This window comes from Poecile atricapillus, chromosome Z, assembly GCF_030490865.1.
Source record: "Poecile atricapillus isolate bPoeAtr1 chromosome Z, bPoeAtr1.hap1, whole genome shotgun sequence".
NCBI lineage: Eukaryota > Metazoa > Chordata > Aves > Passeriformes > Paridae > Poecile > Poecile atricapillus.
The window spans coordinates 128,397,437-128,418,926 of record NC_081289.1 but is presented as its reverse complement, the minus strand read 5'-3'; the positions used below and the strand labels follow the sequence as shown (position 1 = coordinate 128,418,926).

The 21,490-nt window shown below is 39.0% G+C and overlaps 1 protein-coding gene across 1 annotated transcript in view; it reads right to left on the bottom strand.

The window, feature by feature from the left end:
- The window catches only part of ANKRD55 (ankyrin repeat domain 55), a 47,541-nt gene that overhangs the window by 19,453 nt on the left and 6,598 nt on the right, over positions 1 to 21,490 (bottom strand). Inside the window, exons 2-6 of the mRNA XM_058828077.1 lie at positions 20,695 to 20,817; positions 18,731 to 18,861; positions 16,518 to 16,627; positions 13,251 to 13,311; positions 9,502 to 9,630 (exon numbers count right to left, since the gene is read on the bottom strand). Coding sequence (XP_058684060.1) covers positions 9,502 to 9,630; positions 13,251 to 13,311; positions 16,518 to 16,627; positions 18,731 to 18,861; positions 20,695 to 20,817 — 554 coding nt within the window. The remainder of the gene's footprint in view (positions 1 to 9,501; positions 9,631 to 13,250; positions 13,312 to 16,517; positions 16,628 to 18,730; positions 18,862 to 20,694; positions 20,818 to 21,490) is intronic.

Genomic DNA, 21,490 nt, shown 5'->3' with positions numbered 1-21,490 from the left:
TTACCTTGTCACTTTTCCAGAATTTTTATGTTTTACTACATGGGATTAAACTGATAAATTGACACTAAACATACTATAATCTAAGAGCTTCTTATCTGAGGAAGCAATAATTGCTTTGAAGAGGGCTATGAAAATTCTGCCTAGTTTTAAAAATTCAATCAAATTGTTACTTCCATTTTCTAAGTAATCAAAAAATATTTCCTAATATTTGAACTTTCTGCTGAACAAGATTTCTGGGCAACTGCTTAGTGGCTTTCCAGTTCTCTCCTCTTAGAAATGCCTTCTTTAAATTCATCTTGGCTCTTTTAAATTGCACTCAAAATGCTTACAGTGCCCTTATTCTTAGATTGATAGCTTTGAGCTGTGATCATCAAAAATGTAGTGTTCCTGTGGTAAAGTTACCACAGTACTATTGTTAGACCAGGATATTCTCTGTTAAATTTACCATTAAGAGGTAAATTAAGAGGTTTTGTAACCTTACTGTATGCATCACTAAATTTCATCTTCCCTTTTTGTATTAAAATTCTTTTCAGCAGAGATTCAAACGTTCTCAGAGATTATCAGTAATTTTTGCTATGTTTCTAAATAGCTTCTCAGACCTTCTGCCCCTCCTCCCACCCCGCCACAGGTTTTGTTAAATTTTTGTCCCATCTCACACTTTCATCTGCTTCCATCCATCATTGATCCTCCTCAGTGAAATTTTCTTCCTTAGATCCCTCATCTCACTTAAACATACTTTATTATCCTAGGGTGACTTTACTTGTCCCAAACCAGGACTTTTATGAAGAAGAAATGTCCTAAAGCCTGGATCCATGAGCCCCTGTAAGAAAAGCTCTCTTTGTGCTTTATGCAAATTTTTGTCTGAGATTTGTATTATCTCCAGACAGTGGCAACCAGCCAATTCATTAACAGGATATTTAGCTTTGACACTTGACAACAACGCCGGTTTCTGTAAGTTGGTTGTCAGACTTCTGAGGCTGCATCTCTCAGTGCTTTCCAAATAAGAAGACAATTATTCAGGAAGTACCTATCAAGTCAAGTACCATGACGAGAATCCTGAACCTCTGTGTCACTTTTCTAGTTTTAGCACTTCTTTCAGATTATGTCTACTCCATTAACACTCATTGTTACTACAGCCATGGTTCTCATACTTCACCCCGTTTTATGTCCAACTGATAAGCAGAACAATAATTTTACTTAAAAAGTTTCCTGTCACTTACATAACAGTATACCATAACACTGCATTTTAGTCTGCCAGGTCTTCAGTCAGAAACATTGAGATGTTTTATTCTGTTCACTGCACTGTATAGAGGGTTATTTCTTCCCCTCTTCAGAGTATTTTAGGAAACTACATAATGGGGTGGCAAAGAGGAGTCACATGAAAGGAGTCTGCTGAGCCTATTATCACTAGTGGAGAGCTGGGAGGGTAGAGCAACAAGCTATGGACTACTTAACTGTTCCCACAAAACCCGGATAAAATATTTTTCTTCCAAGTAAATGCCTCTGGAGATTACATGCTTAGGTTGTATTAGTTCTCCTATATTTTCTGTCTGTATTAGCATGCAGTGTAAAGCCCTCCTCTGTCTTTGCTGGGTGAAAATTCCCTGCCAGAAGCTCTTAATGTTGCTTCTTATCATTAGCATTGCACTTTAAGTCTGCCTGTGTTTTCCTCCTCTTTTACATTCTCTCATCTTTCAATTCCACAACTATGAACCCAAAGCTTTGACCTTTCCTTTGGTAACTTCTGCTCCACCCCTGTGTGGCTGGAGATTTTAAGCATTATTTCACTCCTTTCTGGAGCAACAAAGAAATACTATCACCATTGCACTACTCTGGGAGGTTATCACTTTTGTAAAAAAGCAAAATTAATTATATTTACATAAGTACTTTCACCTTCCTTCTGGAAACCAGCAATGTGCATCATTGGTTGCTGTTTGAGTTTTACATTGAGAATCCAAGCCTTTTTTGTCTTTCCTCTTATCATTCACAAACAGACACCCATAGAATAATCTGAAATCAACTGAAACACAAGCAGGACCATTGGAAAATAAACCAGCCAAATGAAAGAAAAATCTCCTCTTTGCTAAAATAAAGAAACACGAGCCATTTAAAGTATTTTCTGAGCAACCCATTCAAAATTCAAACAAAATTCAAACAAATAACTTGTCTGTAGACTTTCTGCTTTATAACTTATTATGTTGGTAAATACATCTTCCCCTTCAAAGAAACTTTTAAACCTTTTTCTTTATTCTGATAATCAGTATTTACCAAAAGCAGAAGACATTCCACATTATTTTCTGAATGGATCTCTTGGCTGGATCTTGAAAAGCCTTGATCTTTAACTCAAGGCTATTCTGGCAGAAATTGTATGTTTAGTTACAGCTATACTGGCAAAACCCAACTATTCTACCAATACATTTTTTCTTTTATGTGATTAATTTCACTCATGTGCCATTTTCCTCATATTCATACGCTGAGAACTGTAGCAGTATATCACATCATTACTTTTACTGTAATACAATTTAGAATTTCGTCCTAGAATCAGAGCAAGATAAATGCTGCATCATTTGTGTGTGGGGATAAGTCAGGTTGGAATCAGATATTGAGGCAGTATCAGAAAAACATATGCCTATCTTGTTGTAGGTGCAGTGTCTGCTGTTTTAAGGATGGAGAATGCCAGACTCAAAACCAGAGGCATCTAGTCTGCAGCCAACAGTGCAGTGAGAAATGTCCTGATATTGGCAGTTTGTCTTGCTGAAGAGTTTTGCACGCATCAGTGCTTTCTCACACGTATCAAGGACTTCCAGCACCTCCCCCTCTGCACCCAAGACTAGAGAAAGCCATAGAATGGAAACACACTCACTCTGCCTTTACTGATGTTATTTCCTGGCTGCTAGATGACTGAAATTGGCAGTAAAGAAGTGAGCAAAAATTCAGAGCACCCTCTGGTTTCTCTGCCTTGAGAGGACATGGAAAACTGGTGTCTATGATGGGGAAAGAAACAAGTCATAATATCATCTTCATCTTTCGTCTTGCCAGGGAAACTGTGCCAGAGATTTCTTGAATGCAGCCCAGGCACTTCATAGGGTATGTTTCTGATTGCAAACCAATACAAATGAACAAAAACTCTACTCACACCACTATAGTTATATTGGTGAGACTCAGTCAGCTCAGAGAGAAGCTCATTTCTCTTTTCCTAACCCAAGTGCTGCAGCTTTACACACACACTGAGACAGTATCTCTGCAGAGTTAGAGTGACCCAGCTTAGCTTGATTTTGTGGTACTCTTGGAAAGAGAATGTGTTGTTGTATGGAAAGTTTGTCCTGTGCTCCTCAGAGCATTGCTGCATCTAATACAGCTAGGCGGACATGATATTTAAAAAAATATTTATCATTTTAGCACCCTTAATGTGTACTGGAAAAAGATATCAAATGAAAAAAGCAATCATGGAGGCATTATTCTGGCTATTATTTATCCCTTCCTCTCCTACCCTCTCTTTGCTCAAACAAAACACTGCATGAAACACTGGCCAAGCCACTCTGAGAATTCATTTTCACTTGGAGTCTAAGTGCATATGATTTACTGTGTAAATGACTATGACTATGACTAAAATCACTTGGCAACTTTTCCCTGCTATTGCATTGTTGTAAGAACTGATTTCTCCAAATGAGCTGTTTGCATGCTTTGGAAAAGAGGTAATTTTAAAAATCTGCAGAAGAATAAGGATTTATTCTGTCACAGAAATGGAAGTGTTTATCTTCAAGTGCCTTTTGTCAGGCATAGGAGATCAGGACATGTATGGATATGCAAAAAGTGTGTTGCATGTACATTACTCATATTCTGGCATCCACTGTGGAGTTAGACATGCACTGTGTGCTGGGAAGAGGTCTGGCAATTATGCTGTACTTACCTACAGGCTTTGCCCAAGAGCAATTCCTGCTAAGCTCAGTGTGAGTTCTCCAATTGATTACCTCAGACATTTGATTGGCATGAACAATTACACTGTCTATAGCATGTTCATACTTTAAGGGCTTACTTTTTAACAGGCTATTATTTCAGTAAAAGTTTTTCTGATGATCTGGCTGTACTGGTGAGTTTTTATATCAATACTGCAAGTCTGCAGACGGTACAAAACTGGGAGGAGCTGTTGACACCCTCCAAGGCAAGGCAGAAACACCTGGACAGATTAGAGAGATGGGCAATCACCAACCTATGAAGTTGAACAAAGGGAAGTGCTGAATTCTGCACCTGGATGGGGAAGCCCTGGCAGCCCTGGCTGTGCAGACAGACTGGGGAATGAGAGGCGGGAGAGCAGTGCTATGGAAAGGACCCTGGGGTTCTGGGGTTCAAGTTGAACATGAGGCAGCAGTGCCCTGGCAGCCAGGAGGGCCAAGTGTGTCCTGGGAGCATCAGGGACAGCATCACCAGCTGGGCAAGGGAGGGGATTGTCCTGCTCTGCTCTGGGGCAGCCTCACCTCGAGTGCTGGGGGCAGTTCTAGGTGCTACAATATTATGAAGTTATTTATGGGGAATAAAACAGAGAGTACAATGGAACTGAGAAAGGAGCCTGATATCTTAGGCCTGATCGAGTAGAATCTTTGGGAGAGACAGACACAGGTAAGTGCTCCCTGAGCAATAAGTGACCAAGAAACAGATTGTGAAGCTTTGTGATAAGATAATGTTACCAAGTGAAGTGATGTCATGAAGAATGTGTAACCAATAGGAATTGTTACCAAAAATAGAACCCTATGTAAGTGCCATACAAGTAAAACCTATATAAATGCCTTGTATACTCAATAAAATTGGCTTCTGATCTCAACTCGTATGTCCCTATCTCTCAATCACTAATATTCTTAAACTGTAAGAGACCATCCAAAGCAGGGCAATGAAGATGGCAAATGGACTTCAAGGAAGCCATATGAGGAGCAGCTGAGTTCACCTGGTCTGTTCAGCCTGGAGGAGACTGAGGAGATCGCGTTGCAGTACAACATCCTTGGGAGGGGAAGTGGAGGGGCAGACAGGCCTGTCTTCTCTGTGCTGATGAGTGACATGACCCAAGGAAATGGCCTGGAGTTGTGTCAGGGGCGGTTTGGGTTGGATATCAGGAAAAGGTTCTTCCCCCAGAAGGTGGTCAGGCACTGGAACAGGCTCCCCAGGGAAGTGGTCACAGCACCAGCCTGACAGAGTTCAAGAAGCATTTGGACAACGCTCTCAGGCACACAGTGTGACCTTGGGGATGGTGCTGTGCAGAGGCAGGAGTTAGACTCAATGACCTTTGTGAATCTCTTCCAACTCTGCTTATTCTCGGATTCTGTTATAACTTAAAGTGAAGAAATAGGTTGCAGCTATATAAAAGAAATAAAGTAGCACTCAGGAACATCCTTCAGAACTGGAATTTAGTTTTCTGTACCAAATAATTCTTAAAATCTTCCCTGTCATGGTTTAGGCCTAGATTAATTAATACTTTGCCTACCAATTCCTGGAGCTAATATGGGTGCCAGATCATTCCCAGCAGGTGGTCTGTGTATGACCATTCTGTTTGGGAGAATAAGAGAGTGTAGCAGTAGGGACACAGGCTGTCCCATGATAGTTCGCCTCAGTGCCAGAGCCAAGACTCAAGCACATTTATTTCACTGTTGCAGACAGTGTCACAAATATTTAGGGCACTTTATGTAAAAAAAAGCTTCTGTTGGTATTAAAGGAAGTTTATTTCTTACTCAAAACTATTTGCAGACTCTCTTCCATCTTGTTTTGCAACCTGACAGCTCATTCTGTAGATCCCCACTGCTATGCAATGTTCCAGGCTCAAAAAAGCAAGAGTTGTACTGTTTCTGGAATGACAGTATTTACACAAGGAAGTAATTTTTAAAGTGTATATTTAAAAAATGAAAATTGATTATCTTTTTGACTAGTTAACAGTCAAAATTGTCTTTAAAGCTTAGCGATATAAAAAAGGTAATCACTACTCTTCCTTTCAAGTTATCTTTAGAAAACTGCATGAAAAAAGGAGAAACAAAGTACAATTTTGCAGGGAAAGAAATCTGCCTGAAACTAACTAGACAGTGAACCATGCCCAGCAAATGCACCTTTTCTGCCCAGTCCAATAACAGACATATCTGCAGCAGAGAAACACACACTGGGTTTTAAGATGTCTTTGGAAGTCTCTCTGAATTCTTCCCCTACATGTAGCCCACATGAAAAAATGGGGTGCTGGGCAGAGAGAAGGAGACAAGTGATCCCTTGGGAGAGATTCTGAACCACCACTGACTTCCCTGGCCCCTTCCTCTGCTCTGGCTGAATAGCCAGCTGTGTCCTTGAGATGTCCTGCAGCAACAGAGACATTCTTTCCCAGAGATCCTGACATTTAAGTGTGCTTTCACCTTCCAAGTAGTTACAGAGAGACTGCAATCCTTGGTCAGCCAAACATAAATTAATACTTACTTATGCATTTCTTTTACAGTGTGTTTTATATATACAGGTATTTCACTTTCTTTACTGGAAACAGAGGAATGAAATAACTGTGTTGTTGCTATGGAACAAATATGCTGGCTTCTAATTTTTTTAAAACTTTGCATGCCAAATCAGCCTATTAAAAAATCATAAGCACATCTCCCCATGGCAGAATATTATTTTCAATAGTTTCTCTCTAGTTGCTTTCTTTTTATTCTTACAGGTTTGTATTTCTTCACTTAAAAAAAAAATCTGTTTTTTTGTTTATCTGTTAATGGAAAGCTGATATTTTCACATAATCATATGACCTGGGGAGCCAGAGTCTTTGAGAAAGAGACAAACAAAATTCTGGTAAAAATGATGACAACTGGCAAGGCAATGTAGCAAGATTCCAAATCTTCCCAGGCAGTTTCCAAGATACTACTAATACTGTAATAGTATAGTACTATGTGCTGTATGGTATATATTGTATTTTACTAGGATTTCAATAATATCACTACATAGATTTGTTAAAATGGCTCTACCCTTTGCCTCAGTACCAGTTAACAGTTTTTTATTATTTCAAAGGTGTGTTTCCTTTTCACTACAGTAACTAATGCTGGCTGAAGTGAAAGGAGAGAAATACCCCGAGACACTTCTAATAGGCCTGTCTGCACCAGCACAAAGAAATACTGCATGTGTAAAAAATGTGACATGAGAGAGTCTCACACCAGACAGTAATGAACAGCATTTTTGACACTGATATATTTGCACTTAAGATGTGAACTTGAATGGCAGGAGATTTGAGCTTTTCAAAAGAGCAGACCTTGGTCTGATCATCCCATGATGCCTGATTGAAGACAAAGCCACAAACATGCAGTCTTTGAGTCAGCAGGGAACAATGATTTCATATGAAATATTCGTCATGCCCAAGAATTTGGGTTTGAATGGTGGGCAATGGTTTTCATATGGTCCAACTGTGTGTTTCAGCCCAGTGTGCACAAACCGCCTCTTTCCTGCAACTTCTAAAACAAGTTTCTGTGCAGTGTCTGGTCTTCCCCTTACTGCACTTAAAAAAAAAAAGAAATTAAATACAGGGCCCTATTCAGCCAAAAATAACCCTTGCAGCTGTACTGCCTGAGTTCTGTGAGACTCTTGTTCTCTGAGGATATTTATAAAATTCTTAAAGGGAAACTATCCCCTTTCAAGCAGTCACAGAGGAGGCTATTTCACATAATGATGATCCCATCCAGCAGAGCTGTTGTTCTGTTCTCTGTCACAGCAGAGAAAGTTGTGCCTATCCACAGTATCCAAATCTCCTGGGCCGAAAAGGGAAGCAGAGAGAACTGGCTGGAAGTGGTTGTTACTTGGCCAAGAACTTTCTTTCTTGAGTAAGAGAAATGTGAACCGATTTATTTCATGCTCTGGTATTTCAACTGCCACTTCTGGACCTAGAATGTGGAGAAGTATGTGGATGAAAGAAGCAATTTGTAAGGTTTCATGGCAGAAATATCACAATAAAGGTAAAAGGGGTGTGTGGGTGTGTCACCTTGCACACTTCCTCTTGATTTCCGGGAGCAGCTTAAAGGAAGAGAAAAGAGGGTATTTGTGATTTCCTTCCACCTGAGGCCAAGTGGGTTTTGTGCAGTTTCCATTTCCTTGTTTCTCAAGAGTTATTCTGCACATTTGTGAGAGAAGGGTTGAGATGAGCGTTAGCAGTGGAATTAAATAATAAAATGTACAAAATACAGAATCAGGGAAAGCTTAAACAAGAGGAGCTCTAAAGGTTATAAAGAGGATTCACTTTTCTCTTTCTGTTTGTTGGACAGTTTGTCCCCAGAGCTATGATATAGCCCACTGGCTATCATGCAGGAGTTTGCATGACATTCAGAGGTTTCCCACTGGAAGCAGCCAGAACTGGAATAAGCCTAGTAAAAATGCGCAACAGGTAGTAGAGTAGATACCTTTAATCTCCTAAGGGAAATAACAAGTCCAATTTAAGATTTATTAGAAACAAAGAAGAACAAAACTTTTGAAATAATACCAGTTGCAGAGGTCAAAATATACCTCTACTTCAGAAAAAAAATATGTTAGGCATATTATATGTTAATCATCTTTGTGAGGCTGTGCTTGAAGGAAACAGACTATTTGTCCAGTAACAAATTGTAAAACTTTGTTCAGTAAAAAATTGTTCAGTAACCCCATAACAAATATAGTATGTGGCAGTTCAGAACTTTTGAATTTCCTTGTTAACACCTCTTTTAAGAACAAACTTAGACCAAAAGATGAGGATGCAAATATTTGATAACTGTACAAAAATGTTGCTGGATTTTTGTGTTTTATTTTGGCTTATCTGTTGTGCATGTGTTTTCAACATTGATACTGGAGCTTGCAAGAGAGTAAGTACAAACATACAATTTCATCTGGCCAGTCTTCTGTAGTAAACTAGGAAAACCAGTAAATTATGCTGTATTTTATATCACTTACTAACAATTACATAATACAGTTTTTAATGTCATATTAAACCTGTATGGTTTATTCCTCTAATGATGGCCTGAGTATTTGACAATGTTCTTTTGCACATGAGATAGGAACATACTGCTCTACAGGAAATGTGTTTAGCTCCATGTCTTCTCCAGTCTCCAGAGAAGTAGGATCTCAACCCTTCAGCTAATTACTTCATTGATACAGCTTTTTAAATGTGTTTTAAGTAGTTTTTACATTACTTTATTCCCCAGGGCCTTTGGCAAGTAAGCTGCTGTTTTCTGCAACCCTGATTTAGTGAAAAAAAAATTAGGCATGAATTCAACATGAAGCATACACATAGTCTCACTGAGATAAATAAAAACTTTAAGGCAACAGGGCTAAGCCTCTATTAGTTATGCCTTGGTCTTCAAAGAAGATGCTAGATCCTTGATCCATACCAATTGGAAAAATGCTGGGGCTTAGTGGGCATTCTTAGCATCAACTTCCTTATTCCACAGTCCCAACTATTTCCTTAGGAGTATCTCGGACACCACAATAGCCAACTCAGCTCAATAAACATCCCACTGCGACTGTATTGCGGCTCACCTGTACTGCCCAGTGCAGAGCTGTTTTGAAGTCCTTGTCCACCAGAGTTGGGTCTGCTCCCTTGTGCAGCAGAGTCTGAGTGTGCTGGGGTCTGTTGTGGAACGCGGCCCAGTGGAGTGAAGTCATTCCCTGTAAGCCACAAACCCAGGGGGAAAATTATTGTCACTCACAAGAGCACCCTTCAGCTCTCTGTAGATAAGCCAGGCAGCCCTGAAACTATCCAGGGTGGACAAATTCTTCCCTCCTCACCTTGATTTGAAACAGTAGCAGCTTTGAATTAGTTGAATTACAAGAGCAGGACAAAGCAATTAGCTTTTTGGAATTATTACAAAAAATGGATACAAATACAGATGCTCACTCCATATACATGCCTATAGCCTGTTATAAATAACCTGGTCATGGCCACAATGGCTGGGGGGACAGTTCCTCACTGCTCAGCTTGAATCCTGCAATAAAAGCCTGGTTTAGAATGGTGCTTTGGCATTACACAGCGTAATGTTTGTATTTGGTCTTGTCTTTGATCCAAAATAAATATTATAAGCTATTACTGCAGCTGGCACTAGTCAGCAAGCTAAAGAACTTACAGAGTGATGTCCACAAAAAAGTCACAATATAAACATTTTATATGTACCCTTCAGGGAGAAAACAAAGCAAATGGCAAGGTATTCAGTTGCCTTTTCATTCCATCTTAGCTGCATCCAGTCAGTCTTAACAGATCAGAGAATTAATGGCCTAATTTGCACCTTCAGCATTGCTACTCTCACCTGTATTTACACCATATCCATAATAATTAAGATTTTCTGTATAAATTGATTAATTTATTATGTTTCTAACAAATTGCTAGTGTTTTTCAGGTGTGGTGACATTTTCCTTTTGGCACGTGTTGTTTTCTCTCTTACCAGAAAAAATGCATTTCAAGGTTCTTGCCTTATTTCTACAAGGATAAAAAGCATTTAACAAAAAAACCAACCAACCAGCCAACCAACCAACCAACCAAAAAAAAATTGAGTGGAAAAGCAATTAAAACTTGAAATAGAACCCCAAAAAAGCCAATTGTTAATAATCTAGATAAAGTATGAGCAACATTGATGCAGACAGCTTATCAGTGCATTAAAGTGGAAGCTGTTTGCAGTGATTTTCTGACTAAAAGCCTGAACACCTTAGCATTCATTTCTCTCACTCATCACGTATCTTGTAAGTCTTTTAAGCTCCCATGTGGCTTAAGTATGAGTGATAACAAAACAGAGCAGTTGAATGAGAGCAGTTTTGGTTTTAGTTAAGATTTGCAAGGATTAGTCATGGGGGTTTGGGTTTTGTAAAACCAAAATAGAGGGTAAACTCCTGCACCAACTGAAATTAATGGGAGCTCCACCAGTGATGTCAGTAGACATGAGGGACTTAGTACTGTTAATGGACACACATGATCTGTGGGGCTTCAGTAAAGTGATTTCCAGCTGGGAAATGAGTACTGTCACTAGTCCTGGAGAGCATGAAAATCACTGAAGGAGAAACTACACTGTACCAGGCCATTTTTCTGTTGTCCTCTGCCAGTGTGTTGATATGGCAAAAGAAAAAACAAAACATTGAAAAATCAACTTTCTCTCTGTTTCTACTGTGGTAGCCAGCAGAATCAGCAGTAATATAAGAGTGTAAAACTGTGGATAGTTTTAAAAATCTCTATAGTACAGTGACAAAACTCAGAGAGATCAGTAGCAGATGCTTAGTGCAAAAATATAACAAGGCTTGACAATATACTGCCACCTAATACACGGTAATCAGACTAAAGACTTCATATGACATCCAGCCCTCTAAAGAGTGACCATGCATTTTCTGAAAAAGTATTTATTTTCATTTTATTTGAAACTATTGCCTGATAATTTTTGTAGACGTCCCCATATTTTTATATGCAAAACCCCAGACCAGTAAATAGTAATTTTTTTTTCATTTCTATGCCATTTATGATACCATGGATTTATATCATTCCTCTGATGTAGTTGCCAAGTTGAAAGTCCTGTTATAGTTAGTTTGCTCTAGTTAGCCTGCCCATGTAAGGAAGCTGCTCTATAACTATTATCATCTTTGTAGTCCTTTTTCTGTTCCTTTCCTCATATATTTTTTTCAGTTTACTCTTATAGCCATATGGCTGTATAAAGGATTCAAACACAGCTTCATGTTTTATTCTTGATTTCTTTTCTAATACTTTGTACATTGCACATGTCCTTTCAGAGAGCCCAACAAAGCAAAGAGCATTGAGCTGTTTGTAGCAGCAGCTCACTTGTGTGGGCTTTCTGCAGTGGGCAATGGCTGCCTAGCCCACATGGTCTGTGCTTTGTGCTACCACCCTTGAGCGGCATCTGTAGGTAGACAGACTACTGTTTGTTAGTGGAAGCATGAGAGTGGTATCAGAACTGACAAAGCTGAGGGTCCAGCAGAATACAATCTTAGAGGTGAGACAGCCAAACGATTGCACATTCATAAAAAATAAGGAGCAGTATGGGACATAAAAGGACAAGAAATACAGTGTGACACTTGTTTTGCTCAGATTCAAGGCTTTTACAGGGAATGTTTCTTCACATTGTCATCTCACAGGCTTCATTAATAAACCCACAGAAAGACAGTTGTGGAAGCTATGAAACCTCCAGATGCATTTCTTACTGTTTACGTGTTCATGCATTTGTCAGGGCGTTTTTCTCAAGTGTCAAATGGGAAAACTGAAGTGTTTTACTTATGCCAAGAGAACAGCTCTGTTAGTTGTAATCATTTATGAGGATCCACATTTTTCAGATAATGTGAGTATTCAGGGCTTAGTACTGACATTTGAACAAATATATTGTCAGTGCAAAATGACAATGAGATGGCCTAAAAGTTCCAAACTGCATGTAGCAGTGCTTTACAGCAAAATACTACAGCTTGAAATAATGATCCACCGTTCCATGCAATTCATTAGCAACATAGTTCTACATTAAGGCAATGCACATGTCTGGTTTAGGATGTTGTGAGCAGGGTCTGAAAACCTTTCAGTAAGTAAGGAAGAGGAAAAATTAACAGCCCTCTGGCCATTTTGGCACTGTGGAAAAGAGACACATCCTTGAGCAATGAAACATATGAAAAGACACTCAGAATCTCTCTCATGTCTTGGCTTCTCTATTTGGAGAAAAACGCATGGGAAGTCAACTCTTTCCTATGTACAATATATATACATGAAGGACACAATTCCGTATGGAAGACAACAGCATAAATTTTTGTGCTTCCATGACTGTTCTGTGTAATGCCAGCTCTCTGATACTTATCTTGAGAACAGTACTTGAATGATGGGATCAAGGAATCATTAAATCATAGAATGGCTTGGCTTGGAAGGGATCTTAAAGATCACCTGCTTGCCATAGGCAGAAGACACCTTCCATTAGATCAGGTTGCTCAGAGCTCCATCCAGCCTGGCCTTGAACACTTGTTATTGGTAAAGGTGAAGATTTTATCCAGTGTCTAACTTCAGAAGAATTAAGGGCAATTATTGTCTTGACAAATGATTTAAGAGAAGGACTCAAGGTAACTCGTAGTTGGCTGAATAGAGAGAAGCTTTATTAGCCTACAGGTGCATAGTGTATAGAAGGAAGAATGAGATATTACTTTGCAGAGTTCAGCAAAAACAATATAGAAATTTTTGACTAGTGCACAGCCTTATTTTGAAATCGAATGGTTTCTATGTATCCAGTGCCAGGGACTGTGACTTGTAGCACAAGCTCACTCACCTCATTGTCCTGGTGATTAATTTCACTAAGATTTGATTGCTGCAGAAGCAAGCTCAGAAGCCTGTGGAAGCAATGATATAATCAGTGTGCTGTATTCCTGACTAAACTTGAAAAACTGACAGTTTTAAAAAAAAATAAATGCACAATTTCATGAAAAATCAGCATTAGTGATGGACACAGGTCAGAATCTTAGGTCTGAGCTTTGTCATATGAGCAAAACAAAATACGATTTTATGGCTTATGGTAACAACAGAAGTTTAGAGCTTAGAATTAAAAGATCCACTCAGAATAACTGTTGTGCTGACTGCTGGGCTAGATTCAGAATGTATAGTACTGTACATGTGTGCATTTTGGTAGCTTAGGAATTTGCTGCCAACAATTTTATGTCTTAAACAGAGATGCCAGCTTCTGTAAGGATTTTTCACTCTAACTCCCAGAGTAAAAAGATGTAGTGTACACATTTGTGTGCATATGTGTGTATATGCATACTTGCCATATGTTTACAGACACAAACCCCAATATTTTACAAGGCCTTACAGAATGTCTGATGGAATAGGGCCATTATTATGGCATAAAACATAGCAATGTTTAGGTTCACATTTTATAGAATATTGGACTACAAACACTCCCTTCTGGTGGAGGGAAAAATAAAGTAGTTACATGAAATACTATTCAAGCACAATAATATTTTTAACACTTCATTTTCCTTTTGCAATCTTGTGAAGATGTTCTGAAATCACTATTGGTTTAGCAAAGATGGTTGTGTTTTATAGCAGGATGCTAAGTGTTTGGGTCATGTATGTGGCTGGGCCACGGAATGGAAAAACACCATCCAATCACATGCTGTAACAAAGCCAATCCTAATATGAATGTACAGTTCTTAGGATTCTTGCAAAAGGAAGGATGTATCCTCAGTGGATCACTGTGCAAACCTGTGCCTCATCTGATGATGTGAATTTGCTAGAAACCTTCAGGACATGAAGAAGACATACTGTTTAGCAAGGAAAGTAAAAGATAATGAAGTATAAAGGAAAGAAAGCTGATAAATGTAAAGATAACACAGAAACAAATGTATAAAATCCTGTATTCATGCCCATGTAGAGGAGACTGAATGAAAACATTTTGCTGCTTTTTATCTTCAACCACTTCTAGTGTATTTTCTAGATTGAACTGTGCTCAGGTGTGTGCATTAGATTAAGCTGAGACTGTTTCATGTCCAATTTGTTCTTCCTTACTGGTAATAAAGAGCTAGCTATGTAAATTATTCAAAAGAAGATATTTAGAGCTGCTTAGGGGTGATTTTGACAATTCTGCAGTGAAAATCTTATTTATAAGTAACATCTTCCTCAGGTGTTTGACGTCCAAATTTAGGAGCTCTTTCAAAGCAGAGTCCCTAAAGAGTGATGATTGGGCAGATCCCAGCACATGGGTTGTGCTTAGACTTCAAATCCATTTGCATATGGATACAAATTCTTGTAGAAAAGAGGAGTCACACCTCTTTTTCTAAATAGAATAGTACTGTAGGAACTCTGAAAAGGATGACACTAGGATGGTTGTGATTGGTTTGGTAGAAGTTTGTAAAAGTGAAGAAAGAGTCTGTTGTCATTTAGCAAAACTACTCAGAATCTCAGAAATTCAGTGTCTGAAAACACGTGTTGGTAAACATCAAGTAGCGAGGAAAAATAAAGTGAGATAACCATATTGTGCTTGTAAAACTCATTTATCATGTAGTTTTGTAATCTGATACAGGGCTCTGTGGTTCCACTCCAGATATGATCAATGACACCACTGTATGTGAAAACAATCTAATTATTTGACCTGAATCTTTAGCATCAACAAAATTTGACTCAGTTACACCATTAGACCATTATGGCAACTTAAGTGATACCATTTAAATATGTAGATACCCAACCAAAACCAAACAGCTGAGGTTTCTCTGTTATCTACTCTTGAAGGCATAGAACAGGAACAGATTAACTTTTCCACCTTGCCTGTTAGGCTCTGTGAAGGCACTGGAGCACATAAATCAACTATCAAATCAATACATGAACTGTCTCTGTCTTTCCACGCTGCCTCCAGCACGTGAGTAGTGGACTGCCAGATTTCAAATTTAGCTGCAAAAGCATTTCACAACTGGCCATTGCATATTCTCTTTTGGCGGTAACATAGAATTCAAGGGACTGACAATGACCATGATGGAAAAACCAGGCCCGTGTACGGACATGGGGCAAACCCAGTGGGAAGACAAGAAAAGGAAAACTCTGCACAGCCAAGAAAGGGCTGACTGTATCCTTGGAGAACATGAAAAACACTCAGGGGATCCACTGTGCTCCTGGTTGAGAAGATTAGTGTTCCTTCTCAAGTAGCAATGTGTGTGGTGTTGTACAAACATTGTCTTCTTTCTCGTGTAGGCTTTGTTTAATGATAGTGACCTTTTTTGCAGAAATCTCAAATTATTCTCTCCAAGTGACAAATGAAAAGCAAAGATAATGTGGAAAATGAGCAAAGCTGTTAAAAAAGGCTGGAGAACAAGATCAGCGGAAATGGCCAGATGTTTGGGCTTGTCAGATATTGTTACAGCAACAAAATCATAGACTCAGTGATTAAGTCACACAAACATGTTGCGTGTACTGAATGTTTTACCTGTTACCTTGTCTTCCTATACCTTCAGGCATGATTTACTTAGGGGAGTTTTTTGAGTGAATTTATCCAGATGTACAAATCAAAATTTATTAAACCTTCCTATTGTCACAGGCTGGAATCAGAAAAATAGAATCTTTCTTAAGAGTTCTTGTGAAGACACTCTGTAGCTATTATTCTACCTTCAGTAAAAGTAGTTAAAAATGAGCCAGAACACAAATCCTTAACTTCCCCTTTATGGCTGGGGATTTTCAGATAGGTTGTCCTGTGGAAAACTTTTCTCACATTTGCCATACCATTCAAGAGAGGTCCAGAGAAGGAGTCTTGTAATATTTCATGTGGGTACGACAGAAAGTTAGTTGGGCAGGGGAAACGCAGGGTTTCAACCTCTAATTATTTTCTCTCCTCCAGCTATTGTGATATTAAAACAGGCTCCTCACGTTACCCGGCCATAGATCTCTGGTACACAAGTGTTGCACAATGTTTTTCCTCCTCTCTACCCCCTTCACAGTAGCCACTAAACAAAGACAAAGGTCGCAAGTGTAGCTGTCACAGCTATTATTCCTGCTCTGGGCTCTCCTTGGGTTGCTGGATACCTTACTCAATCAGCCAAAGCTGGGCACATACCTCACATCAGGCTCTGCGGTGGCAGCATGTAGTGGCAACCTCCCGTTTTTGTCAGGTATGTTCTGCTTAGCACCATTCCTGAGCAGGCTGACACAGCCTTCCAGCCAGCCCTAAAAAAAGAAATTGGAGCATATCAAAAAGGAAAGTCAAAAGTATAAGGCCAGATCTTTTCTTGTTGGTGCCGGCATTCACATGTGACGGTAATCATTTCTGTCAGCAGAGGAACTTTTTTCCCCAGTAGAGGTTAATCAGCACTGAGAGTAGTTCCCCTTTGGAGTCTGTGTCTCAGACTACCTCAGTTGTTCATTTCCCTGACAAGGTTTCATTTACACTGTATTATTATTATTTGTTTGTTTGGTTGGTTGGTTGGTTGGTTTTTTTGCCTGCAGCTGTGGCAAGCACTAACAGTGATTAAAAACCTACTAATTCCTGTATCACTAGCAAACGCTACATATATTCTTGCATGTGAATTCAATCACGCTAGATTAAACGAAGAACATGAGCACTCAATCTGATTTTGTTTGTGATATTTTAGCAAGGATGGCAAATCAACGGTAAAAAGCCTTAGAGTGTGGTCTTACAAACGCTGTTGCAGAAGTTTGTATTAGTGGCAGTGTTAGACTGAAAATAGTACCGAAACAGATGGGATGAATCAGTTCTTGGACTAAGACCTTCTATTGATCACCTCAACATAAAAGCAAGTAAACAGCCTGGTTGTGACCGCATGAATCTTTCAGCATATACTTAAGTCTGAAGAAAATCAAGCATGAGTTTAAATGATTTTTTAAAACCTCAGCAGGTAATTGATAAAGACCATTCCCTCCCATATGAGCTATTTTGGATTGGCATTATGAGCATTTCTGGGGAAAACGTGTGGAAAATGGTGGAATCAGAACAGCCCTGTTGGAGCTATTGGTGGACGTACAAGGCATTCAAATGCCACATACAATCTTGACTGTGCAACTCTCCTGAATTCACTTGTCTGGACAGACATCACAGATGAATTCTCTCTGGACCTCTTGTTATATCCCTCCCAGAAACAGAAATGGAAACTTAGAAGCCTGGGTGGTTGAAATCTTTTCCAGTCATTTAGTTTTTTCCAAAGAATATTTTTTCCCCTCTGGGAAAAGAGGAAGGAAAAAATAAGTGTGACATTTATTATGGGATATTTAAAAAAATATCTTGCAGAGGAAATGTTTGTTTTCAAGTAAGTGGGGCATGCTCCTTGCACTGGATGAGACTGCCTGTTTTGTTATTTTCTACACTTATTTTCTGGCTGAATATTGCATAGGTAAGCAGGAACATTATTTTTGTCCTGGAAGACAAATTTTCAGGAAGGAACTAGGTGCAAGGCATTTAATTAGGCTACCACAGTGTCTGTTTAAATGAGCTGGCAGTCATCCAGTGCAGTCATCCAGTGCAGCCATGGCTGCACACTCCTTCTTCCTTTCTGTCCAATTAATAATGGAGGCCCAGTCTGCTCAGCCAACTTGGTCCCCACTTTCTCTCTGAAACCTGAATTACTTCCTGTAAGGAGTAGAAGACTAAGGAGAGGATGACTGTCCTTGTTACTTCAGACAGATTCTGAAGTACAATTCCTTTCCCAAATGTCTCAGTGGGATGTCTGCTTCTCCAGTCACTTGCATGTGGCTTGATCAGGGCACTGGATTATGATCTGGGCATGTGCACCTGCACCTTCAGCACCCTGAACTTCAGGTCTCAACCTGGCCAACCAAAGTCAAGCACCACAGTGAAAAAAACCCCTGGTTCATGTGGTGTGCAGGAACACATGCCTGCTGACCACCAGAATCTGAGATAGGAAAGCCCTCACTTGAGCATAAATATCTAATGCTGGCTAAGGGAGAAGTCAATCTGCATATTAAGAACAAATCAGGACTTTCAGTGAACAAAAAAAAAAAACAAACTGTTTTTCTTGTGAGAGCCTCATACCATGCACTTTTTTTTATAAGCCAAAAGAGAAAGGACACTCTGACAGGAGTCTCTGAAAGGAGTCCTGATTCTCTTGTAATAATTATTGCTCCAGCTTTACATTGTAGTAAAGTTTCAAAACCAATTCCACTGTTGTCTAAAACCAAATGTTTTGTGCTTTTTTTTTTTTTTTTTTTTTTTTTTCCCTGTAGTATAAGCAAAAGTCTTATTTGGTCTGCACATTTACTCCCTTCACTCCATTCTGGTGCCCCAAGTCTTGGTACCAAATAAGTTGCCAGAGATAAACTGGTACGTCCACAAGCATCTTGAGTATTAATATTGGCTCCCATCTTCAACAAAAGCTTCACTGTGTCAACCTGGCGTCCTGACACAGCATGCATCAAGGGTGTGCAACCTGGGGAAGAAAGCCAGATTTATTTTACCATTTCACTGTGTCATGCCCATAAGATACAGTTTCTTACTTTCTAATGTTCACACTGGCAACTTAACAAATCCTTTCTCTGATGACTGTCCAATAGTTTTACTGAGCTTTTTTTAGTCAGGAAGTAACTTCTGTTGCAGTCACTGACCACTGATTTTAAAAAGACCATGACTATATTAGCAAAAACTTTGCCTCACTAACACTGCTTCTGGAGGGAAAAAGTGCTCTTCTGTTGATAAGTTCCCAAAATGAACTTTTGGCTTTCTACATCATTTTGGAGGCTGATATTCTTCAGAATGACTAGTAGCCAGATGGTGCTTGTCTAATTTTCTCAAACCCCAGCTTCATTCTGTGTTTGTATTCAAATCACTTATCAAGTGTGATTGAAACACTAATCAAGCTGTGTCCCTTGCAAAGGTATAAAAATATGATTTGGCCCTTTACGCAGAGAACAACTTAACTGGAAGTCTGGATTTGCTCTGGGATATTTTATTTCCTGTTTTTATATAAACTTTTTTAATATCCTGCAAAATTTTTCTGTTTTGTAAAACCCCTGAAATCTACATTTAAACCTAATACTCAAATTTCTTCGTGAAGTATTGTATAATTTAATTGCTTCCTCTTCCTTCCATTCTGCTAACTGTTGAAAAACAGCAAGAGCTTTTCCCACAGAATCTGGCAAAGCAATTTAAAATTACTAGTCTGGGAATAAACATGAGTATTAGAAACTATAAGACTATTAGCAACTTCAAATATAGTTAAAGAATAATTATTCTTACTGGACCCACTGAGATTGCTGAAGAAATGTGCAACTCAAGCTAAGATCATGCCAAGCCTGACAAATGTGCAGGGTATGAGCTGTATGTTTTGTGCTGGGAAACTAGTCTTCAGTTACATTTGCATGGACAACCTAGGACATAAGTTAGTGCCAGAGCTGAAGTACTCCTGGCCAGCCCATCTCCACCTACTCCATCCACCATTCATACCTAGTCTTTCTCCCATTAACGGGGGAACAGGGACCATTTTGTCTTGAGTAAATTTCTCTACTAACCAGATGTTTTAAAGACATCAATTAGAATGCCTGGTTTAAAGTATAATTGGTAGCTTGGAAAAAGCTGTTAAAGATTAGAAAAGACAGTGTTCATATGGAAGTTTTATAAGAAACTGACACTAAAAAAATACTTCTGACAAAACAAATTGTCCTTGAGAACAGCTTCCAGAGGTCTGTGGTCCTTACTCACTTAGGAAATAGATGCATATAAAACCCTGCCAATGTACAATAATTTGTAATAACATTAAACAGTAACTTGACCACAAAATGAGCACAGCCTGACAGATAAAACAGATCAGTTAGATAATTGCACATTGTATAACCGACCCTTTGGCAAAAAATTACTTGACAAAACCATTCAAACCGTGACTGTACACATACTATAACCTCTGTGTTAGAGATGTGCAGAGTGTATGTCATTTGGCATTGGTAAAAATATTCTTTTTCCTCCCCTGAAATGTCAACAGTTTCTCAGCATCTCCCTAAATAAGATAAACTAAATAAATGGTAAAGTACAGTCTAATTATAGCAAAGCAGCTTATTTGTAATCATATAAAAATATCTTACAATTACAGGGGGAAGGAATTATCCGAACTGTGCATTTCCAGTGGATGTTTCAAAGAGTAACTCAAATTTCCCATATTCTGCTATTAAATATACTTTGCTGAACACAAAAATGAGAATAAAAAAATGCAAAGTTTAATTTGCAAGCTGAAGCAACAGTTCTCTTGAGAACAAGCTCGGCCTTCATTTACCCTCTCTGTCACAAGACTCCAGGATGGAAGGATCCTCTCGGATCACTGCAGTCAGGGTGTTCACATCTCCATTAGCAGCTGCTTGGTAAACCACAGCCAAGTCGATCTCTTCTGCTGCATCAGCTGCAGAGAAGGAGCACATCCATGAGTAAACAGAGAGCAAGTACAAAAGATAAACAGTGAAAATAATGACACTTGTCTGACTGAGTTTAAATGACTGTGTAACTTGGGGTGGAACAAAGTGTATCCAAACAGCACTGTGGTTTTCGTTAGTCATCTGAAACTTACTTTTCATGATAACTTCTTCCAAAAACTTTCAAACATAGACACTGAAAGGACTTAAGAAAAATTCTGTAAAGTTTCCACTCACTGCAAGAAATCATACTAACGTAACACAACTTGAGAAAAAAATGTAATAACTGAACTAGCTCATAATATTTCTGGCTGCACTTTTATGAGATAGGATGAAATCAGGACTCAGGTGTTTTCAATTTTACTATCTGTGTACCAGTCAGAAGACTGAGGCTTTCCCTTCCCTATAATGTCCAAGGGAATTCTCTCCTAGGGGAGTAAACTTCTGGCAGCAATGGTTTGTGTTGATAATTCCTGCAAAAAGGAAAAGTGGACTATTGCTTTTAACTCAGAAGAGGTTTATTTTGTTTGGCAGCTACAGTGTGAGTTATTATTTAAAGCAGATGCTTTGCAGGGCCTGTTCTGGAATATTCCTCAGACTTTTTCTAAAGAAATAATAGCGATGATTCTCTTCCCTTCTTCCCTTTCCCTTCCTTTCAGACTG